At 55.4% G+C, this 26,171-nt stretch overlaps 12 protein-coding genes across 12 annotated transcripts; all 12 read right to left on the reverse strand.

Annotated features, from left to right (window-relative positions):
* Nucleotides 1-784: 784 nt before the first annotated feature.
* JKF63_01374 (uncharacterized protein) lies at nucleotides 785-3,316 on the reverse strand (the record flags this gene model as incomplete). The annotated part of the gene is made up of 1 exon (XM_067897421.1): nucleotides 785-3,316. The coding sequence occupies one exon, from the start codon at nucleotides 3,314-3,316 to the stop codon at nucleotides 785-787; it is 2,532 nt and encodes an 843-aa protein (XP_067753578.1).
* A 1,152-nt stretch (nucleotides 3,317-4,468) lies between these two features.
* JKF63_01375 (uncharacterized protein) lies at nucleotides 4,469-5,635 on the reverse strand (the record flags this gene model as incomplete). Its single annotated transcript, XM_067897422.1, has 1 exon — nucleotides 4,469-5,635. The coding sequence occupies one exon, from the start codon at nucleotides 5,633-5,635 to the stop codon at nucleotides 4,469-4,471; it is 1,167 nt and encodes a 388-aa protein (XP_067753579.1).
* A 491-nt stretch (nucleotides 5,636-6,126) lies between these two features.
* Nucleotides 6,127-8,811, reverse strand: JKF63_01376 (uncharacterized protein; the record flags this gene model as incomplete). The annotated part of the gene is made up of 1 exon (XM_067897423.1): nucleotides 6,127-8,811. The coding sequence occupies one exon, from the start codon at nucleotides 8,809-8,811 to the stop codon at nucleotides 6,127-6,129; it is 2,685 nt and encodes an 894-aa protein (XP_067753580.1).
* Nucleotides 8,812-9,793: 982 nt separating this feature from the next.
* JKF63_01377 (uncharacterized protein) lies at nucleotides 9,794-10,231 on the reverse strand (the record flags this gene model as incomplete). Its single annotated transcript, XM_067897424.1, has 1 exon — nucleotides 9,794-10,231. The coding sequence occupies one exon, from the start codon at nucleotides 10,229-10,231 to the stop codon at nucleotides 9,794-9,796; it is 438 nt and encodes a 145-aa protein (XP_067753581.1).
* A 2,464-nt stretch (nucleotides 10,232-12,695) lies between these two features.
* JKF63_01378 (uncharacterized protein) lies at nucleotides 12,696-13,133 on the reverse strand (the record flags this gene model as incomplete). Its single annotated transcript, XM_067897425.1, has 1 exon — nucleotides 12,696-13,133. One exon carries the CDS (start codon nucleotides 13,131-13,133, stop codon nucleotides 12,696-12,698), a length of 438 nt encoding a protein of 145 aa, XP_067753582.1.
* A 614-nt stretch (nucleotides 13,134-13,747) lies between these two features.
* Nucleotides 13,748-14,167, reverse strand: JKF63_01379 (uncharacterized protein; the record flags this gene model as incomplete). Its single annotated transcript, XM_067897426.1, has 1 exon — nucleotides 13,748-14,167. The coding sequence occupies one exon, from the start codon at nucleotides 14,165-14,167 to the stop codon at nucleotides 13,748-13,750; it is 420 nt and encodes a 139-aa protein (XP_067753583.1).
* A 975-nt stretch (nucleotides 14,168-15,142) lies between these two features.
* JKF63_01380 (uncharacterized protein) lies at nucleotides 15,143-15,562 on the reverse strand (the record flags this gene model as incomplete). The annotated part of the gene is made up of 1 exon (XM_067897427.1): nucleotides 15,143-15,562. One exon carries the CDS (start codon nucleotides 15,560-15,562, stop codon nucleotides 15,143-15,145), a length of 420 nt encoding a protein of 139 aa, XP_067753584.1.
* Nucleotides 15,563-16,247: 685 nt separating this feature from the next.
* JKF63_01381 (uncharacterized protein) lies at nucleotides 16,248-16,691 on the reverse strand (the record flags this gene model as incomplete). The annotated part of the gene is made up of 1 exon (XM_067897428.1): nucleotides 16,248-16,691. The coding sequence occupies one exon, from the start codon at nucleotides 16,689-16,691 to the stop codon at nucleotides 16,248-16,250; it is 444 nt and encodes a 147-aa protein (XP_067753585.1).
* An 828-nt stretch (nucleotides 16,692-17,519) lies between these two features.
* On the reverse strand, nucleotides 17,520-18,545 carry JKF63_01382 (uncharacterized protein; the record flags this gene model as incomplete). Its single annotated transcript, XM_067897429.1, has 1 exon — nucleotides 17,520-18,545. The coding sequence occupies one exon, from the start codon at nucleotides 18,543-18,545 to the stop codon at nucleotides 17,520-17,522; it is 1,026 nt and encodes a 341-aa protein (XP_067753586.1).
* A 1,365-nt stretch (nucleotides 18,546-19,910) lies between these two features.
* Nucleotides 19,911-20,846, reverse strand: JKF63_01383 (uncharacterized protein; the record flags this gene model as incomplete). The annotated part of the gene is made up of 1 exon (XM_067897430.1): nucleotides 19,911-20,846. The coding sequence occupies one exon, from the start codon at nucleotides 20,844-20,846 to the stop codon at nucleotides 19,911-19,913; it is 936 nt and encodes a 311-aa protein (XP_067753587.1).
* A 1,243-nt stretch (nucleotides 20,847-22,089) lies between these two features.
* Nucleotides 22,090-22,854, reverse strand: JKF63_01384 (uncharacterized protein; the record flags this gene model as incomplete). Its single annotated transcript, XM_067897431.1, has 1 exon — nucleotides 22,090-22,854. One exon carries the CDS (start codon nucleotides 22,852-22,854, stop codon nucleotides 22,090-22,092), a length of 765 nt encoding a protein of 254 aa, XP_067753588.1.
* Nucleotides 22,855-24,058: 1,204 nt separating this feature from the next.
* JKF63_01385 (uncharacterized protein) lies at nucleotides 24,059-24,997 on the reverse strand (the record flags this gene model as incomplete). Its single annotated transcript, XM_067897432.1, has 1 exon — nucleotides 24,059-24,997. The coding sequence occupies one exon, from the start codon at nucleotides 24,995-24,997 to the stop codon at nucleotides 24,059-24,061; it is 939 nt and encodes a 312-aa protein (XP_067753589.1).
* Between the last annotated feature and the right edge of the window lie 1,174 nt (nucleotides 24,998-26,171).

Genomic DNA, 26,171 nt, shown 5'->3' on the forward strand with positions numbered 1-26,171 from the left:
TAGTGCTTTTTTCCCTTCAGGATGACAACCGATTGAAGCACTAGATTTTGCAAGGTGCAAACAAAGGACGCGCAGGACACAGCGCTGGCCGAAGAGAAATGCTTCGGGGCGCAGTGCGTAAGGAGTATTCTCGTTGAATCCGAAAAGGGGGGGGAGGAGTTGAGGTGGAGACACTGTCACTGCTGTTGTGGGTGTGAAGGGGGGCTCCATACACAAGCAGCTGTGGTGAGAAGTTGAAATGATAGCCAACTGTTTTTCTGTGCGTGTTTGGGGAGAAGGGAGGGAGGGGGGGAGAAGGGGAAGGGGTGCTCCACGATACAGTAGGAGCCGATGGATGGTAGTTGAGGGCGAGAAGAGAGCAGCGCAAAAGAAAAAACAAACGCAAGTTAAAGGGGAGGCAGTCAAGAACCGTACGAAGAGAGACCAGCTGACCTGCGAAGCTGAGAAACACTCACACAAATTGAACATGAAGGCCATGATCCCTGCAGCAGTCGCGTCCCTCCCAGGGGCTTTCACAGCATCGAGTGTAGAAGAGAGCAAGGAAAAACAAAGAGCGAACGGCTGAGAAGCGCCTGTGCGCTATCTGTTCGTCAACAGGCCCCATTACTGCCCAAACCACGGTTTTACCTCCTTCCTCTGTGTTGCTCCCCCCTGGACGGTGGGGGCACCCCCCCCCCTCCACCTCTCGCCCGCCCCCGTCGATCAAAAGTCAATGATGTCCCCTGCAGAATCTATCATCATCGTCAGGAACACTGCAGGGCTGTAAGGTCGTCCTCTTTTGTTCTCACACCAAGAGCGAAATGGTAAAGGGGGGTCGATCCTTGGTGGGGCGCTTCGATAGTGGCAGTTCTGGGCCGAAGGTGCGCCGGCGCCATCTGTTGAAGCACCACCGGCCCAGCCGCTCGCGCCGAAGCTCAACGAGAACGTCCCAGGCGAGATGAGTGCGACGCCGCTCCGCAGCGCGGAAACACCACTGCCGAAAGCAGCCAAGCATTAGCGCTGTCTCACTGATTGTATCCGCCACATAGAGGTTGGTGCGCACCTGCATGCGCATCTGCGCACGCTGGTGCCACTGACGCAGCAAGTAACGCTGTCGAGTACACTGGAGAGCTCTCTTTGCGTGCTTCCTCAGCGCCTCATCTCGCCAACGCTGGAAACAGCCTCGGAGCAGCCGCGCTCGGTGTGCGAGACGCACTGTAAGACGGCGCCGCCAAAGTTGGTGTGCGTGGCGGAGCAACTCATACATGTAGAACTGCGACGCCGACGCAGCGGTGCGACGATGCTCTGTTGCCGCCACCCAGCGAGAAAAGACTAGTTGTTTGCGATGCCGCTGCGCTCGATGAGCTCCGAGGGCCTGCAGCCACTGGCACACAGCGTGCACGTACACGCATTGAAGATGAAAGCGATCTGCCCGCCGAGCCTGAAAACGAATGCGCCACTGGTTGAAGCACTTACGCAGCTGGGCGGCACCCGCTATACATTGTGCTGCGGTGATCTTGTACTTTAGTAGTCCTTTCTGATGAACGCCAACGTGCACACGGTGCGGGGCTCGCGACCGCTCTTCCCCGCCACCACTGTCCCCATTCGCGCTCGGTGCTGCGGATACTGAGCACTGCTGCTGCCGCTTGGGCCGTCCTCGATGGTGTTTTAGAGCCACTCTATGTGCACAGCTGCATACCCGGCGTACAACAGTGGCGCGCATCTGTTGTGTGCAATGCCACTCAGCCAGGTGTGCCATCAGTCGCAGCTCGGTCCGTTGCCTCCATACCAAAAAGAGGCGCCGCAGTAGTAGTCGAGGTCCCACCGCAGTCACCAGCGCGGTGCCGCTGCCCAGTGAGTGTGGTCTGCCCTCCAGGAGTGCGAAAAGAACTCCTTCATCAACATGCCCCCCAAGCAGCCTCGGACCCTTGCGCCGCTGCTGCCAAGACGCAGTGAACTCAGTCGCTGCCTCATAGAGTGCGCTACGCTCACGGCGCCGGGTAAAAACGCGCATCCAATGCTGGAAGAAGCGCTGGCGTTGCGCCTTCCGACAAGCAGCAAAAGCTCGGCTTCGTTGCTGCAGCAGCCCCCTCCATCGAGACAAGACACCGCGTAGTGTTTCGCGCTTGCAGACAACGCGTTGCCAGTGGAATACGACACTACTCAGAAGAGAGATGCGCCAGCGCCGCTGCATCGCTGCCACGTTGCACCACCGTCGCAGTAAGCGCCTCTGGATGTAGTAGCTGTAGCGCAAGTCAACACCTTCGCGGAGAACGCGCCCCGTGTACACCTCGAGGCGTAGTTGCCGGAGAAACACAGTTGCGATGGCACGGATTTTCGCGACGCGGAGAATAATCAGTGACACAGACGAGTCCACACGCCTCTCTCCGCTGTCGACGAGGCCGGGCATCGGGCCGCCCGCGCGACCCTCTCCAGAGGGGCCGGCGCTCCGCCCGATTCGAGATGCAGCTGAGACGGAAGTTGTCAAAGTGGAGATCCGCTGAAGCGCTTTCCGACGAGTCGAGGCCGACGAGGATGAAACCAAAGCCGCACCAGGTGCATCCTCTTTGGTGTTGGGGGGAAAGCGACGCTGCATCCAGGCTTGATGCTTTTCAAAGAGCCCAGCACGGTGTGCCGCAAACAAAGCACCAGAGAGGTTGCGCAGAAGGTGGTCAGGAGTGTCCTGTAGCGCTGGCGTCAAGGGGTGGCGATCAGGTGGGAGAAACGGTTTCATATGCACAAGCGTTGTCGACTCCAAGTGTCCCGTGAATCCTTGGTGTACCCCTGGAGAGGCAGAGCCACCACGCTGGGTACCTGGAGACACCTTGGATACACAGGCAGTGGTGGCCCCCCTGCGATGCTCTCTGTCGCGAGCACAGGGATGTTGAGTCAAGGCATGCCATACAGCCTTCCGCGTCAGCGCATCCAATCGGCGCACATCACGCACGGCTTCGTCTACGGATTCTCGTAGTTCTCGCAGAGAGAGACGTTCATCACCATCGAAGGGACTCTGAGCCCGCTCCGGGGTGAAACGTGGTGAAAAAGTGGTCCCTTCACAGCGTATGACCTGCTCGATGGAGACGCTACTGCGTGCGCTGCTGCTACTGCTGGGAGACGGTTCACCCCGCCCGGCGGGTTGCTCGTAGACCGTACACGCTAGAGAACCACTGACGAAGCTGTGAGGCTGTGCCTCACTTTCTGGAAGCGGTGTGCTCGACAAAGCGGAAAATGGCAGCGGAGACGGCGGGCGCCATCGCCGCTTCTCCGGTTGAACTCGCGCCGCGTCCCTATCGTCGTCATCGTAAAAGTTACGAATGTGCTCAGCACCGCGTCGCATCGTGGTGGAAAAACCGGCGGAAGAGGGGGGGGGCCACTGTGTGTACGTTTATATGCAGTGCTGCTTCCCCAATCACCGCCTCTCATTTTTTCACTACCCCCTCCCCCCCCCACACACACACCCTTCTGGTGGTGCTCTCTCTCGTGCAGGGAGTATGCTTGACCCCCCGCGTTTCGTTAAGGCAGACCTCTTTGTGTGTGTGTGTGTGTGTGTGCGTCTACCGCGTCATCCATCGCGGTGGTGGAGCCAAAAAAATGCAAAACACAGAGCGGGCCGGACTTGTTGAGCAACACAGAGAAGCAGAGGGTGACAAAAAGGTCGTAGAATCAAACAAAGGGGTGACACCCCATCGAAGTACACGAAACGGAGGAGGTCACGGTGTGTGACCCCGTGTGCCCGGGCACTGGAAAGGCGTCTTCTGTGGGTTTTTCAAAGGTGTACACTTCCGCAGTGCTCTCCTCCTGGGCGTGTGTTTGCGTGAACATGTGAGTGCGTGTGATAGAGAGTGGTAAGGATTGAGATATGCACGAGGGGGGGGGGAAACAGACAGGGGGAGGAGAGACGCAGGACAACGACAGAACGCGCCGAAGCACAAGACGGCGCAAGGGAAGCCTACGAGAAATGCACAGGCGGGTTAGGCGATGGCAGAAAGCGAGCGACCACGATAAAAACCGATCATCAACAGCAACAAAGACCCGAGTACCGCAACGCACGATGTAGCTGTAGAACGATAGCCATGTACTCACAGCTGAAGACTTGGTTGTTTCGTGGCATCCGAGATTGCGCCACTTTTTTTTTCGAGTATGTTCGCGACTCTCTCTGTAGTCGCTTTGGGATTTCAGCAATAGACTGGCACAAAAACGACTTCCTTGCTTCCCGCGCACCAGCAAAAAAATAGGAGCGGGCACGCAAGTGGCTCATCTGTCGCCCCCATTACACGAGTCGTAGCGCAACGAACCACCAAAACAAAAAGAAGAACAAAACGAACAACGCTGAGCGCCAAGATGCCGGTCGCTTGTGCAACCATGTTGCTGCACACAGATGGGGCGCACTTTATGGCCACGCATGGCTGCTACCGCGTATGCAACAGTGTAGAGCGCTCCTCACCCTTTCGTCATCCGCCTTTGTCCCATCCACTCGACTTCGAAGGCTTCAGCCAGCGTAAAGCGGTGGAAAGACGACAGGAGAGGCAAAGTGAACCTCTCGGGGCATAGTGCGCCATCCGCGAATCCACGACGGGGCCATCAAGAGAGGCCGCGCATTCTCTGCGACAACATTGATGCGGTAGATAACCTCACTCTGGGTTGTCATGTTGCTCCCAAACGCCATCATCAAATGTGGATCAACCACCATAACGGTTCCTGGTCCGATTACAGGGGCATCAGCGGCACCGCTCGACGCGGCTGTAGATGCGAGGAGCGGTTGGCCCACTACTGACCCGTCAAATTGAAAGCGGCGCAGTTGATCGCGCATGTCGGCCTCCATTGGGGAGAAGTGGCGCCACAGTCGCCCGGCACGGACTGCGTGCAGGTACTGGCGACGTACTGCGTGCTGCGAGTTGCGCATCACAAAAGGAGGAAGGCAGAGAGAAGTAGGGGTATAGGTAAAGAGCAGCATCGAGACCGCGGACGCCTCACCACCACCCTTGCTGACGCGTGCGTTCGTTTGGGTACCGATCGTGGGAGCAAGGCAGTGATACCCAACAGGGTTGCCGTACGCCTCGCGCAGCAGGGGTACATCACCGAATATGACGGGTCGCGTCACACCGCCTACGACTTCTGCGATCCTGGAGAGCGGCTTCACAAGCTCTTCTTTGTCGCGCAGAGCCATCTCTAGCTCTTTGTTTGTCATCCACGCATTAGCGCGGTACTGGTCTATCGCCATAAGCATCTGCGGATCTGTTTTGACGGTACTCGTGCAGCCTCGGCCCGACATCTTCTGTGCCTCTGCGGAGACCATCTCGCTCAGCTTCCACATCTCCTCTCCGCTGAGCTCCGAGACATCACGGCCGCTGAGGAACTCCTTCGCAGCGCGCCGCAGCCGACGCTTTTGCCGCTTCATGTCGCGGTAGTAGCGCAGAATGTACTGTCGCTTCTTCAGGTGCGACATCAGGCCATCGTAGAGTGGATCGGTGTATTTTGGCTTAGATTTCAGGAGGGAGTGGATGTTGGGGAGGTGCGCGAATGAGTGGGAGCGCGCTGTGGTGGACGCCAAGGCTCCAGACCGGATGCGCTCCACCATTGAGGTGGAGAGCACATTCGGGAGAATGACGTAGCCGTGCTCCAAGAAATGCTGCCGTGCAGCAAATGGCAACGACATGGCGTGGAGAAGTACTTGTTAGAGGTGCGGCTAAGGGGAGACACACAGGGCACACAACGCACCACCGTGTTGGGTCCACTTTAGAGAACGAGCCAGGGGCGGAGGGGAAAAGAAAAAGGATGCTAAAGTGTGCAAGACTGGCGGTAGGAACACATCGCGGAAAGTGGGGTGGAGAGGGGGGGGGGGTGGAGAGATTCTCAGCAGGAAGTGCGGAAAGGTATGATGCCTGCGCGCGGAGTAGCCATGACAGCCGGACGCGTGCTAATTCACGACCACTTGTACCGTTTACGTTACTCCCCTCCCTCGTTGATTGCTGCGATATACAAAAGTGAAGCCCCTATCGGTTTTCTTGGGCTACAAAAAGAGCCCCGCTGTGGAAATTTCTTCTCAAAGGAGTGGGCGAAAGAATTGGTGGTGGTGGATGGGGGAATGGGAGGAAGGGGGAGGGGCGAGGGACTAACAGCACACCCTTTGATAACAGCTGCTGTCGCTTACTTGGATGGAAGGGCGTACTGCTTTGCGTCGCTGAACACAATAAGCCCTCGGTCCACAAGCGATCGCAGCAGCTCCACCACATCAGCGCTCGACCCTTCGAACTTGGCCAGGAGTTTGAGACTATTGTGTATCGCTGTGCTAGACTGAGCGCCGCGGGTCTTGAGCAGCGACATCGCCATCCGCTCCATGAGCTTCACACGCTCGGGGAGTAAACCTGTCGGCTTCGCGGCCTCTTCAACGTTTGCACGATCCTCTACAAAGACAAAGTCGGCAGAAGCGGCCAGGCTGAGCTGCATGATGACCAAGTCTGTTGCTGGCTGGAACACTAGCACGCTGGGAGAGAGTCGCTGCGCATGTCCGCGGAGCTCCTCCACCTTCACCTCCATTACCCGCGCCACTTCCTTTAAAGGCACTGGTGTGCTGATGCCGCCGCGAACTGACATGCACTTCACGTGTAAGACGATTGAAGCGTCAAACAGCGAGAGCACCTGGGGCACCCACACAAATGCGTTCTCTTTGGATGGATCCTTCTTCTTCAGCTCCAGCTCTACACGACCGAGGGAGAGCAACCAGGACAGTCGTTGATTGTCCTTGAGCTGTTTATACGCCCCGGCTAGGGAGTCCATCACCTTTTGCAGCGCTGGGTGGGGGCAGTACTTGAGTGGCACCGCAGCAAGACCAGCATCGCTGCCGTTCGAAGAGCTGCATCGAGCAAGTGGAGGCCAGGCTGACATACTTAAAACCGAGACGCTTGCGTTAGATGTACAAGTAGTGTCGGTGGTGGTAGTTCTTGGCTGTGGAGGACGATTTGCGGAGCCTAGTGCCAGGTGATCACACAATTGTTGCGAGATACGCCGGGACATCTGCATATCTCGCACCATCACTGCGCACCGATCGAGCACCGTCTCGCCCAACACCTGCCGAAGTCGCTCAAGAACCTCCTCCTCTGGTGTTGTGTCAAACTCGTGCATAGGCTTCTGCAGGAGCTGCTCCGCCAGCATCTGCTGGTACTCCTCCACCAACGCACGCCGGGGAATGGACGAGAGCAGTACGCGCACCACATCCGGTCGATCTCGAGCAGCTCCCTGATGCAGCTCCCCCTCCTTGCCACACGCGCCACTGTCAAAGAAACCCAAGCCGCCTGCAAGGTCCTTCGGGACGGCCTGGGTTGCCAGCGATGAAACAGCTTTCATTGCGCCACCAGGCTGCATCAACGCTTGAACCACCGCTGGCACCCAGTCCTTTCGCCGTCGCAGGTGCTCCAGCGTGTCAGAGGTGACGGAGAAGACAACGCCGCTTTGCTCATTCCTCGGAAATAATATGCAAAAGGCGTGAATGGCATTGATAAGAATGGCCAGGATGTCCTCGGTGCGCGTGCCGGCGCGATGTAGACGCGACGAGAGCAAGTGCCGTGCAATCTGGACCAGCTCTGTCTTGAGGCCACTCTCCGGGGTCGACTGCAGGCAGTAGTGCATGTCCCCGAGAGCCGGGACGGAGTCGGGATAGTCAGAGAGGATTTCCCAGAAGTTGTCAAAGCGCTTGCGAGCGTAGGTATGTAGCAGCAGCTGTCGCAAGTCGACGCACCATGCCTCTCGCTCCGCTCGCACAGCCTCCCTTACGTGGGAGAAAGAGTTTGTGCTGTCCCCCTCCCCGCATCCTGTCATGGTATCCCTCTTTCCTGATGTCCTCTCGACGCCCCTTCGGTGGTGGCTCACGGAGGCCCCGCCGCGGCAGCTCCCGCTCTTGCAGCAGCATAGATCTGACTCAACGTCGCTGTCAGGCAACACTGTCCGCACAAACGGCACGACGGAGTGCTCCAGCCATGATAATTCCTTGTGCAAAAATCGAGCGGTGAAGTCGTCGGAGAGGTTCTCAAGCCGCTCGCGAATGCCACTTTCCAGGACAGACCTCCACAGCTGCTTCACCTCTGCCGACTCGCTTAGGGTCAGCCGGTGCAGAGACGCCATCACAGGATCCGGTGCCGGCAGAGTGGAGCTAGACGGCAAAGTGGTCCCGGGAGTGCCAGCCCCTGTCCCCGAAACACCGTCGCGATCCAAGCACCCTGTGTCCTCCTCATCTCTATCATCATTAGCCGCCCTCTGCTGCCTGGCCAGGATGGATCGACCGTGACGCCGGAGGAACGAAAAGAGCGCCTGCTTCCCCGGCGGTTCTTCGCCAGTCACCAAGTCTGCCTGCAACAACGCGCAACGAAGACGGACGGCGAAGAACCCAGCAACGTCAGGTGTACGCAGTGCGGAACACCAGCCCCACAGATATGAATGCACTCGGCAGTATACCTCGCCGAGACGCTCAAGGGACGCAAGCGCTACCTCGGCGGAGAGGGCACCACTGCAGCACTGGATGGCTGAGCGATACACATCGATCTCGACAGAGAAGGCAACATTCACGCGCCCGAGTAGGGTTTCAGCGACCATGGTGTTGAGCGGCGCACTGGTGGCGAGCACTGCAAGAGCCGATGGCCATGTCGTTTGCAGTAATGGGGGCAACGCAACTCCAGCACCCGACTCCAAGAAAATAGCAAGGCCGCGCGTGTCAAGCGCGTCCAGCACCTCTGCTAGGATGACCAAGGCACCCTCCACATCCATACTATGCCGCGATAGCGTCGACCCTGACAGTGTTGCAGACCTTGCAAAAGTGGCGGAGGCGCTGGCACAGCTCATCGCAACGCTTCCACTTCGACAGGAAGACTAGGGTATGGAAAGATGCTTTGATAGAAATACTGCAGTTGGTGCTGCAGGAAGCCGCGCCAGAGATGAAGCGGAGAGCCCACAAATACGAGATCGTGTGTCCAAAGAGGTGTGTCCCTCTACGCGAGCGTGTCCGGTTTGAGACGTGTCTGGGTGATATGTTTCGCCTGATGTACGACTGCACTTCAAGATACAAAAAAAAAGAGACACTCCAGAAATCTCAGCAAAGAATGGGCGAAGAATGCTGCCAGGAGACACACCCGCGCTTGGCCTTGGTGAAATAGATCTATACCTCTTTATGAGGACGCCGCGATGGCGGTCGATATGTGTTGAGTAGGCTGGCACCTGATTCGGCCTCCCAAACAGATGCACGCCCTGCGTGCGCCACAGCGTAGGCGAAAAATCCAGAGGCTACAAAAGAATGCACATACACCCACCGCTGCGTTCCTCGAAATGCGTAAAGAGGAGAGGAGAGCCAGTACGCCGCATTGCCGATGAGAACATTTGAGCGCAAACACAATACAAAGAGAGAGAGATCCGCAATTCAGTAAAGAAGCAACGCAGCATGGGTACGCAGAGACACAAAATAAGATCAAGAAGACAGGAGCTCTCGCGAGGCATCGACTTCTCTCAATCCACCTGCATCAGCGTCACTCGGACATCGACGAAGCGACGCCACCGAGTGGAATAAACGACGCTATGACTGGCATACGCCTTCAGTCACAAAGTTTCAAGAGTCCTCCAGCATTTCAATCATGACAAGGGGAGAGACCACAGCTGCGGATAGCTGTCCTGATGCTTCACGATGATCCAACGGAATATATATGTTTTTTTCTTTTTTTCCTAAAGAAGAATCTTTTAAAACGAACAAAAAAAAAGTATTCGCTCATGTTCGATTGCGTCATCATCGATGCACCGACGGATAACGCGCATCAAAAGTGTAGATGAATGCCACTTACGCCTGGAGCACCACAGCGCCGCCAGCCTTGCGGATCTTCTTGTCGGCCAGCTTGCTCACGTAACGCGCCTTCACGATGCACGGCACCTGGATGTGGCCGTTACCCAGCAGCTTCGCGTACCCGCTCGACTGCAGGTCCACCACAGGCAGACACCCGCCCTTCGTCGCCTTCGCCGCCTCCTCGGCAGCGATCAGGCGCGTCAGGTTGTTCAGGTTGATTGTCGGCTTCCACATCGGGTTCTTCTTACGGTGGTAGTGATCCATGCCAAGCTTGCCAAAGTACCCGGGGTGGTACTTGTCGAAGTTGATGCGGTGGTGGTGCATACCGCCGGCGTTACCGCGACCGGACTCATGCTTGCGGTGCTTGCCCACACGGCCGTAGCCGCAGAACGTCGAGCCACGCTGGTGGCGGCACTTCTTGAAGCGGGTCGGCATCTCGTAACTAAACTGTGTTCGACGCTGGAGAGACGTAAGAGCATGCAGCGCGGCGTGATATATAATGTGTATGTTAATACAAGTGGGTATGGGTGGGTGGAGGCGGGAGGGAGAGGGAAAGAAGGAAGGGGAGGAATTGCCGAGTGTAGAGACAACATGGACAGAGGCCTTGTGTGCGTGCTTCGAGCCATCCAAAGACGGGGACAAAAGACAGAACGTGTACTTGATCCAACACCAGCGGGGGGGGGGGGGGGATTGGGCGTAGTTCAGGCGTACCCTTCACCCCGGATGGATGATCGTTCAGTAGCCAATACTGCGGCGGAAAGACCATGGGAACCTCGCACATGCACACGCAGGGAGCTCTAGCCAAGGCACTGTGCGCGTCGCGCTACACAGGGGATGGGGTGTTATGCCCCGATGATAGACGTCGAAACTTCCGCACCTCCTTCAACCATAAATGCATGCGTGCGCGCACACACACCCGCAGACGCAGAGATCTGAGCCCCGCTAACACGAGCGCGTCACAACTGAGGAGCCTTTTCGATAGAAGAGGGGAAAAAAACTTGGAAGACAGAGACACAGCGGAGCAACAAATAGAAAGGAGCAGGAGGGGGGAGGAGAGAACAAGAGAGAGATGGGAGAACGGGTGGGTGGGTGGGTGGGGGGCTCAGCATCATGAAGCAGGGTGAAGACAGAAAATGAGCCCCTACCCCGTCGACATCACACCGAACACAGCCACAACCGCCGTAAAGCAAAGCGGGAAGGGAGAACAAAGCAGCGTGTGTGACACTCATCCAGATCCATTCACACCACGACACACACACACACACACACACACAGAGATGCCCAAGTCGGAGACTGTGTACCTTTCTGCTCCACTGGTGCAGTAGACACGGACGAAGCCGTTGTTCAGCATGCCCTCAACGTAGAGTGGCAAGGCCACGTTCTCTGACTTCATGCCTGCTCTGACTTCAACGGCGAGCCTAGAAGGCTTGATGCTAGATGTGCAGTAGACTATCGGCGCGCTGGACACTGCGGCACACCAACCCCACATCCATCAACCCTCAACTGCACAACGGCAGCAGACCTGCCGCGCTTATTGTAACAGAGACAATAAGACAAGCAGCAGCGGCGGCGGTTGTGGCGAGTGTCGCTACCACCCCAGAGCGGAAGTGAAGTGCGCATCGCTTCTTACAGCACGATATCACTCAAATAGGAGGTCTCCGTGGAGCAGAGAGAACAATAATAAAGAGGCGGTGAAAAACAGGACCGTAATGTGTACACCTCTACGCCACTCGTTAGAACCTGCAACACATGCGAGGAGTAACTTTAATCCCTCCCCAACTTAGCACCGCTCTCTTATGTGCATGTGTGTGTGTGTGTTCTGTGTGTGTGTGTGTTCTGTGTGTGTGACGGCGATGGCGCACAGACTCTTTCCTTTTTTTAGGGAGGAGGAGGGGCAGAGCCGAATCAGAAAACAAGGAACAGGGAGGTAGATGCGAAAGGGGGGGAAGAGTGAAGAGTGAAAAAGTACGCGTGACACGGAGCACAGTGGTCGCAGGCTCGAGATCCATGTCAGCAGATGGGAAATCTGTTTGACTGGCCCCTGTCCCTCCTCCAACATTGGTGCCAACGCTACAGCTGCGTTCATAGTAGCAGCTATAAAGAGGGAGAGGAAACCCGCCGTTGTCGCGGACGCGCCACACACTCACGAGCGAGCGACCCCTCCTCCAACGGCACTGGAGTAGTTGGCGAGCCCCGTGAAACACTATAGGTGGAACGCGGTCGGGAACACCCCCCTTTCCGACCAGCGCGTAGCCCAACACGAAACAAGGGCTCGAGATCAGCCTCGCACAATCCTTTCGGCACTGCAATCGCCCAAGCCAAATAAGCCTGCACCCGCATATGCCTCTCATCGTAGACGAACCGGCCGCCCAAGTGTGCGCGTCGGTGAGCTCTGTATGTATAAATATGTTCTTTTATTTTCAGCTGGACGTTGAAACCATCAGCGCCTCGTGCCATGGGACTACCACCACACTCCCCCGACATCCGCCTTCACGCATGTCCTTCGTGTTTCCCCCTGGTTTCCCCCGCCGTAGTCTCTCTTCCACAATCAACCCCCCCCCCTTCTCCCTCGCGCACACTCACACTCTAATACAAGATCGTCATGGCAACAAAGTGTGCCGGTGCAATACAAACAGGGCATGCCGTACTTTTCCGTCGCCTCCTTCAGCGTGGATTGGATGGGATGCTGCTGATGATTTTTTGATCCGTGAACGCCTTTCGAGTGTTTAACGTGGAGACATGGGGAGAGGGAGGGGGGGGGAGGGGAGGGGAAAAAACACAAAAGAAGAGGAAGAAAAATGTGTCCTGAGCAAGTGACGGTGACGCAATCAAGCGGAAAAAAGAAAACAGTCCGGAAACGAAAAAAAGAAAACAGCATCGATGCTCCTTCTCCTCGAACTTACGCCTGGAGCACCACAGCGCCGCCAGCCTTGCGGATCTTCTTGTCGGCCAGCTTGCTCACGTAACGCGCCTTCACGATGCACGGCACCTGGATGTGGCCGTTACCCAGCAGCTTCGCGTACCCGCTCGACTGCAGGTCCACCACAGGCAGACACCCGCCCTTCGTCGCCTTCGCCGCCTCCTCGGCAGCGATCAGGCGCGTCAGGTTGTTCAGGTTGATTGTCGGCTTCCACATCGGGTTCTTCTTACGGTGGTAGTGATCCATGCCAAGCTTGCCAAAGTACCCGGGGTGGTACTTGTCGAAGTTGATGCGGTGGTGGTGCATACCGCCGGCGTTACCGCGACCGGACTCATGCTTGCGGTGCTTGCCCACACGACCGTAGCCGCAGAACGTCGAGCCACGCTGGTGGCGGCACTTCTTGAAGCGGGTCGGCATCTCCTACGGGCAGAAAAAGAGCTATTGGAGAGATGATAAAGTTACAAGGAATATATCACGTAGCGCAGTGCATTCGGAGCACATAGGGGGAGGAGAGAAGAGAGAGAAGGGATAAGTGGAGAGTAGATCTCAAGGACGTTCTCGCCGGTTTTGGGAACCTACGAAGTTGCGTGTAGGGAGAGCAAAAAACAAAGACGACAGAGCCTCGCAGCGTGGATTTATGCGGCCTGCCATCCGCACACTTGGAGTAGGGCATCGACCTCAGACTCGCAAAGGCACGGAGCCAGGCAAAATCGTAGCCTCCTCAGGGACGCCCGGGTATCAGCGGGCTCAAGAGTGAGTGGGCTGTGACCAGAATGTCGTCGGGCAGAGTTTCATCCCTTGCGCAGTATGTCCACAGAGAGGTCCTGGGAACAGACCACACATTTTGTGTATGATAAAAGCTCAAAACACCGAGCCCCCATCATTCGCTTTTAGCGCTAATAGACCTTTCGTGTTTTTTTTCATGAACTAAAGAGAAAAGATAATAAAAGAATCGGATTTCGTGTTGCGGCACGTCGCCTGATCCGCTTGCATATAGGGGGTCTCATATGCAGCCATCCGCAAATTGCTTTTTAGACAATTGCGGGGGCGTGCGTGGAGATCTTGGGCCACAGATCGGCAGACTCCTTCGCCACCGGACCGGCAATACCGGAGCCCTTCATCTCACCCTTGGGGTTCACGATCACGCCAGCGTTGTCCTCGAAGTAGATCACCGTACCGTCCTTGCGGCGCCAGCTCTTACGCTGACGAATGATCACGGCGTTCAGCACCTTCTTGCGCAGCTCTGGCTTGCCCTTCTTCACAGAGCACATCACCATATCGCCCAGGGCAGCAGACGGCAGACGATTAAGGCGGCCGTGGTAGCCCTTAACAGAGATGACGTACAGATTCTTAGCGCCGGTGTTGTCCGCGCAGTTCACCACCGCACCGACGGGCAGCGCGACGGACACGCGGAAGCGGCAGCCCTTGACGTTGGCCTGATCCTTACCCATGATCGCAACACTACATCAATGACGCGTACAAAGAAGAGAAGCGAAGCAAAGCAAACACGGGCGATTGCATATGTGTGTGTGTATGTGTGTGTATGTGTGCAAATAAGAAACGCAATACAAAAAGAAGAGGAAGGGACGAGTGTTTCCAATCATGAGGTGATTGATGGTCATTAGATAGGTGAAGAGGAGGGATGAGGGAAAAAAAGGTTACACGAGAAACGAGAGAGGTGTGAAGAGTAGAGCTCCTTGCCAGCTGCGAGGCGCATGGAAGCCAATAAGCATGCTCTTTTTTTCGGCACAGTAGAGGAGTCTAAAGTGAGGATTCCCATGAGGGAGACCACGCCGATTACTCCCTCCCCCTTAGCCCACCCCTGCCATTTCAAGGACACGGAGTCTCACCGCCCCTCCCCCAATTCCTCTCATCACTGGAGACCGGGGCACCCCCACACTTCTCCAGTAACAGACAAAAAGAAAGGGAGCGAGACTCCGATCACAAGGTGAGCAAGACACCACATCCCACGCTCAACATGGTGTGCGACAGCAAGTGAAGTAATGTACACCTGAAATCGTGATGGGAAAAGGAAATCGACCTCGGCTATTATGCGCGTCTATCGCACAAGCGTGCGTGTGTGTTCTTTGTTTTTCGTCCATGAAGAAAAATGAAAACGAGAAGAGAAACGAGCACAAATAAAGCTGTGAAATAAAACAACACAGGAAGTCAACAGAGGCGCTATCAGAGGCGCTGTCGTTTCTTTGACTGTGCCCTTGACCAAGAATTCTTGCGCACCTTACCTCTCCAGCATCTACCCTCCGTCGCAACAGCGCACGCGCACGCCCACGCGTCACCATACTACACGAGTGTAGCACATGGGTGGGGATGGAGATGGGAAGGCGTTGAAAGAGAAGTCGGCCGCTCGACATCCCAGCCAACCAAGCAAGAACAAAAAGACCGAGGAGAGCGCAGCAAGGAGTTCCTTAGACAATTGCGGGGGCGTGCGTGGAGATCTTGGGCCACAGATCGGCAGACTCCTTCGCCACCGGACCGGCAATACCGGAGCCCTTCATCTCACCCTTGGGGTTCACGATCACGCCAGCGTTGTCCTCGAAGTAGATCACCGTACCGTCCTTGCGGCGCCAGCTCTTACGCTGACGAATGATCACGGCGTTCAGCACCTTCTTGCGCAGCTCTGGCTTGCCCTTCTTCACAGAGCACATCACCATATCGCCCAGGGCAGCAGACGGCAGACGATTAAGGCGGCCGTGGTAGCCCTTAACAGAGATGACGTACAGATTCTTGGCGCCGGTGTTGTCCGCGCAGTTCACCACCGCACCGACGGGCAGCGCGACGGACACGCGGAAGCGGCAGCCCTTGACGTTGGCCTGATCCTTACCCATGATCGATAATCTAACTTTGTGTGTGTATGTATGTATGTCCGCGCGGAAAGAGCGGAACGTCACAGGATGAATGCGAAAAGAGCAATAGGAGCGTAGAAAAAAAAATGGGAGGGAGGGTGCCACAAAGAAAAAAAAGAGACGATAGGAAACAGAGAGAGAGTAGATCCGGAGCAGCGCAGGTGTGAACGATCACACAGAGTACAGCTTCATCTCTGAGCAGTTGATGGTTGCGCTCCAAGGGGGGAAACACCTTCCACCACGCACCCCCCCCCCCTTGCTGACCCCTCAAATATTTTAGGGGGGAGGTGAAGGTCTTCATGGTTACATCGATCGAGTTGGTTCTAAAGCCAGCAGCTCGGAAGGCAGGGCACGCTCAAACACAGTGTACCTTCGAAGACGACAGAGTACGCATCTACTGCGACACGAAACAAAAAAGAGAAGCCTGGCCCAACACCGAAAAGCACACGCACAGATCCCCCCCCCCCATGAGCACCTCCACAAGCCTGGATACTAGTAAATGAGCTAGTCATGGTTCGAGGTGCGCTGGTCGCCGAACCGAAAAAGTGAGGGGAGAAAAAAAAGAGTGAGCAACCCTCAGTGGGCTGCTTCATCAGCAGAACAAATCGTGCACGGCCTGGGTGGCAGTTGTACAAAGGGTTGACCATGTATGCCTGCTACAACCGACTCATGACAGACGTCGCGATTGACGATCAATATTGATGGCAGCGAACTCACGTATTTCTCGCTCAGATGGCATGTCTGTGCCGGTGAAGCGCCACTTTCGATCATTTGCTTTCCACTCGATTGAGCGCCGCTCATCCTCGAAGGCTGGATTCAAAGCCTTCACCGTGTCGTGACGAAAGACCCCATGATCAGCGAGCCACAGGTGCAGCGACGTGAAGACGTGCTCTTGAGGATTGTCACGCGTTTCCAGAAGCGTTCCTATAACAACACAGGGCACGAGAATAACAGGAAAGTAGCGCAGCCATCGGTACGTGGCATAGCTTGCCATGCCAACGCGAGAGCGACGCTCCTCGAACGGCATAGGAAATATACGATTGATCGTCTCCAGCACCCGCGAGTGCCGCGTCATCTCTGCTTTGGCGCGCTTCACCCACAATTGGGACATGGTTGGTCTCTCTCTGATCACGGGAAGACACAATCAAGCAGTCCCAAAAGATTGCTTGGCAATATACCGAAGCAAGGAAAATGTAGCGACTGGAATCGCTATTGCCCCACAAAGCAATCTTCAAGAGGGTAGGAAGAGAGTCAGAGTGAGAAACAAATGCCAGAGAAAGGGGAAAAAAAAGGTAATTTTGTAACGGAGAAACGAAGACATCCCAGAAAAAAAAAAAGACAGCGAAGTCCCGGAGCACCTGGAGGGGGAGGAGGAGGGGAGGAGGGGGATCCAAACGATCTCGAAGGAGCGGCGTAGACGTAAACCAAGTGTATTCATGTAAATAATCGACACAATGCGCGCACGTACACGCAGACGCAGACGCTCCACCACGAGGACGACTAATTCGGTGCCTGCGGTGCCAGACAGGGCTTGCGGTTGAGCGGTGCTTCCAGAGGGAAAACGTGCAACAACGACTAGAAGCGAGAAGAATGGCAGGAACAGCCACAGCCACCGTCGTGACAAGCGTACGATGCACTTCCATCACCCCCCCCCCTCCTCCCCATCCCTCTTTCTTTTCTGCTTTTGCACCTTGAATGATTTGACACGCTCGATGGGTGCAGATACAGCAGAATCAACGAGGCAGCAGTACGTCTTATGCGACCAGTCAATGAGGTCAACCCTGAAGCAACTAGAATAAATGGAAACGGGAAGACACCTAAGTAAGTTGACAAGTCTCACGAAAGCGAGCGGCATGGCGAATGGTGTGTATGTGTGTGTGTGTGTGTGCGCGCAGCATCAAGGGCCTAGCCACCACAAAAACGAGCTCACACCGGAACACTAGCTTCCCTGTCGGTTATGCAACTCAAAACGCTTGTAAGCCATTCTTAGGGCTGCGATGTCCTTGACATAGCGTATGTTGCGCGCAACCACCCCTTCCACCCGCTGCGTCAAGAGTCGATTCTCACTACGCAGCACGGCCACATATCGTTTTAGCCGGGTGACACTCTTGCAGGTGTCATCCGCTACCACGTGTGGTCGGTTGGCGTCAATGCCGCTCGTGTGGTCCTCTATGGGTCTCTCCTCCCACCTGTCAAAACTTCCCCGCGCAGGAGTACAGCACTTGGTGTCGCCCTTCGTGGTCTCCGTCATGGCAGACTGAAGCAACGTCACCCTCTCCTCAAGCGCCGACGAGCGGGCTCGCTCAACTTTCAGGGCGCTCTGCAATTGCCTTATCTGCTCTTCAATCGAGGTCGCCGTAGGCGGTGCAGAAGAGGCAGCAAGCGCAGCTACACTGGCGGATCTGTTCAGCTGTGGTATCCTGACGCAATCCAAGCTCAGCGCAACGCCGTCCTCTGTGGCTGCCTCTGCGTTGCACAGAGGTCCTTCGCAGAGCTGATCGCAGAGCCCCTTGTAATACTCGGCCGCCTCACACGCCTCCTCCGTCTGTCGCAGAGACAACTCCTTCTCATGCTGCAGCCTTTGGACGTGGCATCGCAGCTCCTTGACCTCTTCGTGCATCACATGCCTGGCAGCATCCTCCTCTGCCGCAGCAACCAGCTCAGGAGACTGGGTGAACTTGATGAGACTGCGGAGCGCCAACACCTCATGCCGATAGGCGGCCGTTTGCTGTCGAGAATTTGCGAGCTCCTGCTCCAGCCGCTCACAAGTGCTGTGAAGATCCTCGACGCGGTGGTGGAGAAATGGAAATTGCCGCAGCTGCCGCGCCTGATCCCGTCGGAGTCGCTCGCGGCTTTTGAGACCCGCGTTCTGCCGCTCGGTTGTCATAGTCGAAACAGCCATCGCGTCTGCACTGTTAGACTCGGTCGACGAGGCAGCTTGCCGGCGCGACGGAGACAGCAGCATCGTGTACTGCGAAGTCTGGCATACCCCAACGTACGCTAACAACGTTTGATTCACCAGACCGGCGTCGGATCCCCACTCTGTTCGGTGTGCCCAAGTCTTCGGTAGGTGGGGTAAGAGGCTCAGAAATGTGCAGCTTTAGAGAGTGAAACAACAAAGTGGGCGAATGAGCCAGCGGCATGGAATGAATAAGGGTTTCGGACGAACAAAAAGGAGCGTCATAGCTCTCTCAGTGGATGCGACTGCTCCCCCGGGCGTCGCTACGCGCACGCAGGAAAGAGGAACGAGAGAGTAGGAGGGGTAACCGCAAGAGACATGAAGACAGTGAGGGATACTAGAAGGATTAGCAGCACCTTACCCCCACTCTTCACACAACCTGGGCATGCAATAGACACATGAGAGCACCCATCTGACGCATAGATCAGCCTTGGCATACAAATGTGAGGGGCCTGAGATGAGCCACGATGAGCACACTCAGTCGTTGCGGAATGTGGTTGTCGCCCCTCCCCCTCCTTCTCGTTCAGCTCCCTCAATACGAGGCCAAAGTGCCACGGGCGCTCACTACACCCAACTCATGGCTGCAGAGTACGCACAAATACGATTCATCTACTCCTGCCCTCGGCACCTTTTTTTTTCCTTCCTGTAGCTTGGGCATAAGAAAAACTGTGAAGACATATCGCAACTCCCCTTTCCACCAACCCTCCCTCCCCCCCCCTCTCTCTCCCTCTCTGTCACCCAACCGGCTGCAAAGCCTCTCACTCACACCACGAGTGATGAGCACACTGGAATGGAAGAGAAATAGTAAACACAGAAGGACAAGACACGTGGGGGAGGGAGGAAGGGAAAGAGAGACGAATACGGGGGTTACGGGAAGGGGGCCATAGCGCTGAGGGGTAAAGGAGGGCCCCCCCCCCCCCCCCACACAAAGAAGAAAACAACATGAGCAATCGCACTCCGGCCACCTCTGAGCAACGGGTGCTGCCCATGCTCTCGTGCCATCCAACATCATTTTTGTACGTTCAGCCTCTTATTCCGTTCCGCCGGTCTGCGGTAATGACCATCTCTCGCCAATGACCACCACCACCACCGCCTTCCTCCTCCCCCCTCCCCCCTCACCCCTCACCTCTCCCCCCCCCCATTTTATCCATTCCGCCAAACACTCCCTCTCTTCTCGTCATCATTCACATGGGGCGCGTGGGGAAAAACGGGAAGAATTGGAGCTGTGCGCACTCAAGAGACGTTTCGTACACGCAATAGCAGCAGTACCAGCAGCGCCAGCAGCAAATGTAAACAGGAGCGTGTGCCTGCAATGGAAAAGATCACTGACACGCACAGACACACACGAATGCGCACGAAAAGAACCACATCTCAGAACCGCGTCATTTCTTCTATTCGACTCATTCCCACCGCTGAACTCTCCGCCCCCTTCTCGGCAACCTGAGACACGTTGGGGTAGCCAAACCACGCCTTGAAGGTGTCGGCGTCGAAGTTAAAATATGCATTTTTATTGACAGATATAACTTCGCCCTCTTCAATGTCACGTAGTGCCTGCATCACGAAGTAGCTCTTCGTCTGTGGCACTGCCGCATTCTTTCTCTGCAAGAGCCACTGCAGCATTTCCTCATCCGGGTACCCAATCGTTGCGTTCGGTTTTGGCGAGTGCAGCGCCAAGTCCATCACAGGCACCATACCCATGAGCTCTCCCCGCCCCCGTTGCGCAAACAGGGATTGCTGAAAATAGGGGTGTCCCGCGCTCCCAACATCACTAGACGACCAAAACGGAATCGCGTGACGGCGAAAGAGGCAATAGGCGTGGCGGAACGCCAGGTCAAAATCGCACTCCTCAACCTTGCACTGCGCCACGAGGGGTGCTGTCCACTCCCTGTAGCCTTTTGTCGTCTGTGCCTCGTCAGCTACTTTACCGATCGGCAGCTCCTGGTCAAACGGCAGCACATCCAGGTAGCTCCGCACGCCGCGTAGGTGACCAGTGAGAAGCACCTTGGTGAGGAACCCCACAAACGCAAACGAGCCGCGCGACAGGTCCTCCCAGAACGGCACGGGCTCACCATGTTCTTCAGGGGACACCTTAAGAGCGAAGCTCGGATCATCTGCGATGCTCAGCACGCTCTGTGTTGCCTCGACGGGGACAACGGCGACAAAATCGAACTCGGAAATACGCTCAGTGGCGATGAGGCCCTGCGGAGTGATGTGGACACGCTGGAAGAGGCGGCAACCTTTCAGAACTGCCCACGTGACGAAGTCGAGCAACGTGGGGTTGCAGCGCGTGATGCGTACTCCAGCCATCTGCACAGTACGCACACTAGAAGCAGCCTCTAAAAGAGTTGAGAAGAGAGGCAGTGTGGTACTGGAGACGATAAGGTGTGCGTGTGTGAGTGTGTGTGTGTGTGCAAATGACACACTTCCCCGGCAAAAGTGTGTGACGTAAAATAAAATAATTAAAAAAGCGCAGTCAACGACAAAGAAAAGAGCAGCAGCGAGGAGGAGGAGGAGTGAAAGGGTCCAAGAGAGGAATATAAAAGCGACATCCCACCCGTCACAGGAAGCCCAATGGGCCATGCATCGACGCGTCGTCCGGTTTCGCCCATTCAGTGTAGCGTATCTGCCCAACGCACGAAAGGGGGGGGGGGGCAGAGACACCGAAGGAGGAGAGACAAAGATGTAAAGAAGCACAAAATCTGTGCCAGAAGGAGCGAACGCAGCAGCGCCCATGACTGGATGACACACTTTCATGTGCATGACTAACCCAAATCAAAGGCAAAGGTGACAAGTCTCCTCCACAGACCCCCTGTAAAATCCGGTCCGCTCACATGGAGGACAACAGAAAGCTCGTCCACTGGGCATTACACGCCCCCTACACCGCTGCTGCGCGGATGAGCAAGTCCCTCATCGTTTGTGTTGTTTTGAGATTTGTTGGGGCGTTTCTGTTTGCCCTGAACTTTTTGTCGTGAAATCGCGACGAGGAACAGAACTGCGACAAGCCATGAGGCCTACCCACCTCACTCTTTACCCCTAGACCGCAAACCCCAGGGAGAAGAAAAAAAGGAAACAGAAAGAAAACATGTCAAAAAAAAAGAATCGGCAACATACAAACACATAAACATACCTTTCAGACGTACACAGAAAACGAGGAAGCGGTAGACCCCCCCCCCTACTCAAATGTTCCCACATACGCCGGCACACACAAACGAACACAGGTACACGAACACACACCAGGACAGACGAATATGCGCACAGACAGACCTGCAGGCGAAGAAGCACATTGCAAACTCGCTGTGAGTGGGCGAGGGGAAGAACATCCCCCTCATCGTGGCGCGGAAAACGCCATGATCTACACTCCTCCTTGAAATACCGACACAGCCAAAACCAGCACCTTCTGGACACCGACAGAGACTCCATGGGCCACTTTTTTTTTCCGATTTGCTGCGCTTTTGTATCACGGCGCGCCGTCGACCCACCCATGGGCACCCCAGAACCTCAGAGATTTGATAGAGTTGTGATCAAGTGTCTTCTCTTGACGTTCGCTGGCTTAGACATCCTCGACATGAACAAGCCGGCGTATCTCCTCCCTGAGCACCGGCGTCGTTCCAGGTGGGAGCCTGATCTCCTGACGCGGGTGGATGCGCTCGCTCGGCTTATCGTAGCCAATCATGAGCTCTGTCTTGTCCTTGGTGATGACGCACACATCCACCTGGGTACCACTGTAAGGGTCATTGAAGATACCCTTGCGGATAGCCGATGCCACCAGCTCCTTGGCCTCATCGCACGTCATGTTGTCCTTGTAGGATGCCTCCATCTGCGCCATGGCGGCAATGCTGCCGCTGCCCATGGTCACGAAGGGCAGGCGATCGGTGCTGCCGTGAGGTGCAATAGTGGCTAAGAATGGACCCTCTACATCCACACCACCGAGCACAAGAGCAGCGCTGACGTGGCCCTGGTATCGGTACAGGTGACGCTTCAGTAGCGTTAGGGCCTCTAGCACACGAGACTGCTTACCCGTCTCGAGCCGGTGCAGAGCCAAATGTGAGGAGACCATATTCGTTACAGCCTCTGTATCGGCAGACGTGCCGGCACCACAACACATGATGTTCGGAGCCATGTAGTGAATTTTGCGGCAGCGCTTGTCCGCTACAATACTGCCCTCGGTGGCACGCGTATCGGCGCCGATCACGACGCCGTCCCTGTAAACGACACCAACAATAGTCGTACCGGTCTTGAGCGTTCGTGGCGCCGAGTAGCCCTCACCCTCCAGGTTGAGGTTACGCTGAACATTTTCAAAGTTGAACCCGGGCATAGTGCAAACGAGATCTTTTGTTCTGGAGCGTTGGCAAGCCGTGTCTCTTGCCGTCGGCCTGTTGCCTCTTTTTACTCTTTGCTTCTTTCTGACTGGGGAGGGGGGGGGGAGAAGACAGTGTCACCACAGAAAACCCTCGAACATAAAATGGCTCTGTGTAACGCCGCGTCACCTCTAGGGCACACCGAGGCCAGTACGAAGAAGAGGAAGATAGGGAGACACTTAGGTGTAGGGGAGACGAAGAATGAAGTGTAGATGACTAAGGAAGCGGTAAGGTAAAGACGGGTGCCTGTGCACTTGAAGTGGAATAAATGCTGAGCAAACTGTGGAGCAACAGGGAGGTAACGAGAGACAAAAAAAAACGACAGGTCATAGCACGCGGAACACAAAACAGCAAACCAAGAGTGATCGGTTCATGTGCCGGCAAGAGAGGAAGAGAAAAGGTGGAAAAGTTCTGAAGGAGATGGCACAGGCCCGGAGTTGAGATGATGCCGTCCAAGCCAAAGCCAAAAAAAAAGCCGCGTAGGCGGCAGCGTGAACAAAAAATTCAATCACCACAATGTGCGCGAATCACGCGGAATCTGCCCCTACGAAAGATCGAAGAAATTGTGGCTTCGTTCATCGAGAACTCAGCTGGGGCGAGCACTCATTGCGGAGGTTGGTGTGCATGCCAAAGCAGCAGTGGCACCTTCTGGCACCATTGTTGATTGACTGGCCGAAGAAAAAAGAGAATGCATCAACCTCCTCCTTCCTATCACTCACCCTCACTCTCTGGCATGTTTTTTTCGATCTGTCGAAATACAGAGGAAAGCAACGTGACGCCAACGCCCCCATTGCACCCCCTATACCCCCCTCCCCTCTCCATGTGTTTAGAGATACACACAGAAAGCGAAAAGTGTTCAAAGGGTCACAATATCAGCATTGCGGAAAAAAAACAGGAGAGCGGCAAACCCTCACACACCCACGTGGTTGCTGTGAACAGAACAAAATGATAACACGCCAATACGAGGATAGGCGCGTTGAAGGTAATTTCTGTGGGGGAGGGGGGCTTCGCTACAACTCGACCTACCTGCTCACAAACCCTTTCCTCGTCTTCTGGGAAACAAAGGAAAACATCATTTCCCCAAAACAACAACGGCACAGAAAGCAAACCTGAGGGGTGGGGGGGGGCAGGGCAGCGCGCGCAGCATTCCTCGAACCCGGCTTACGGCGACTTCTTCAGGTTTTTGAAGTCGTACTTGTCAGAGGGCTGCAGGTTCATCCAGTAGTCGTCACCCTTCTTTTGGCGGCTATCCTCCTCCATCTCGCTGAACTCCTCAGCCACAGGCTGCCCGTCTCCAAGAAACGCGGGCTCCTCGCCCGGCGGCAGCTCCGCCGTCACAGATGCGTTCGGGGCGATCATCTTGTTCGCCTCGTCAAAGGAGGCAGAGTCCGTCAACTTTGCGCGTGGTTGATCTGGCGTCGGCCCAGCAAACCGATAGGCATCCTGCACATGCTCTTGAATCGCTGCCGCTAGCTTCTCTTTGGTACCCTCGGTGTTAGTCAGATTCAGCTTCACGACACGGCGCGACACTGGATAGCCAAATAATGGCGGTGGAACGGCTTTGAGTCCCAGCTTCAGCCGCTCTCGCCCCTCGATGTTCGGCTCTAAGATACTGAAGACGTAGTAGTGCTTATATTTGGAGATCTTTCGACACTGCTTAATGTGCACCAGGTCTCCCTCCACGCAGGCGAGATCCTCATCATGGGCGAAGAAGCGGCTTGTGCGTGACACACGTTGGTTGAACTTAGGGTAGTACACCATGTGATTCGCTGCCACCACAGCCGTCTTGAGCATGCTGGTGCCCACCACGTAGCCGATCTTGTCAGATCCCTGGCGGGCTTGGTTGAAAATCATTGATGTCAGGTCGTACGGCCACGGCATGCGACGCGGACGCTGCCCCTGTACACCAGTCATTGAAACCGCCCAGTGATGACGCGTTCGATTCGGAAAGGCATTACGCTTGAATTTTCGGACGTAGACGCGGTGATTTGCGTTGTGTGTGTTTTTGGTGCGCGCACCACCGTACATCATCACACACCGCTGGCGGTGCTCCGTCTGAAAATTCCACCACGGGAGTCGAAGTGGAGAAAGACGAAACATTATTGAAAAATACCCTTTTTTTTCCTCGAGGGAAGCTGATGTCTGTTTTAAAGAAATAAAACGAACCACATACCCCTTCTTCAGCAAGCGCTGCAACGCGGAAAGATGGGGAAGTCCCAAAGATGCAGCTCTGATTGCCACAATCTTTGTGTTTACCCCCCGAGACGACTTAGCGCACGCGAAAAGAAAAACAAGAATGTGATCACACGCCGAGCAAAACAAGAAACCACAGCACGTAGCAACGACTTTTTTTTGAAACCGCAGAACCACGTGCACACGCCCTTTCACTTACACGAGACTCTGGGTGTTGTGTTTTGCGAGTTTGTGCGTGACGTTGTGGAAGCCCTTTCCAGCACAAGTAGTTTCGTTTGACACGCTGCCCTTTTGAGATGTGCGTGTGCTTAGAGGTTTCGTATTGAGCGGGAGAAAAAACGCGACGAGAGAGAGCACAGAAACGCGAGCCGCACGTGTGTGTGTGTGTGTGTAGGTGGGGGAGGGGGGAGCAAAGAGCACCGAACTCAAAAAGAATGTGGAGAGAAAACGTTTGGAAGAGGACGACAACAAGTGATGACAGAGAAAGGAGATTCCTTGTAACGATGTTTGTTGTTTCATCCCACTGTGCCTTCCCCAATCTTGCCTCACAATTCGTCTCTCTCATACAAGCAAAGAGTGAGAGATGACGAACATGAAAATCCACCTATGGGTGGGGGCATAAGTCATTGAAACAAGCGGGAAAAGAGATCGTGGGGGGAGGGGGGGGCACATAGCTGAACGCCCCTGCAGAGACGTATGCAATCGCCCTGCAGCACAAGATCACATGAGGCGGGTACAACTTCTGCAAACAAACGCTGCCAGCTCGAGACGCAACGAACAAGATGTTTGCTTCACATATTTGCTTACTTTTCCTTTGTCGTGTGTTTGTTTGTTTGTTTTTTTTCCGTTGATTTGACTGGCCTTCCTGCCGACGCAGGAGGGGGAGAATGTGATTCGGTGTCAATGTCGGTGTAGATGCGTTATTTACAAAAACAAAAAACTATCCACTGACCTTGGGTGTGTGCGCTGTCGTAAAGTTCATATGCCTTTCTTTTCTAGGAACAAAGAACCAGGGGGGGAAGAAGAAAACAAAAAGACAACAACAAGCCAGCAACGAGCGGTGACAACGCACGGTAACAGG

The sequence above is a fragment of the Porcisia hertigi genome, chromosome 35 (genome assembly GCF_017918235.1).
Source record: "Porcisia hertigi strain C119 chromosome 35, whole genome shotgun sequence".
Lineage (NCBI taxonomy): Eukaryota > Euglenozoa > Kinetoplastea > Trypanosomatida > Trypanosomatidae > Porcisia > Porcisia hertigi.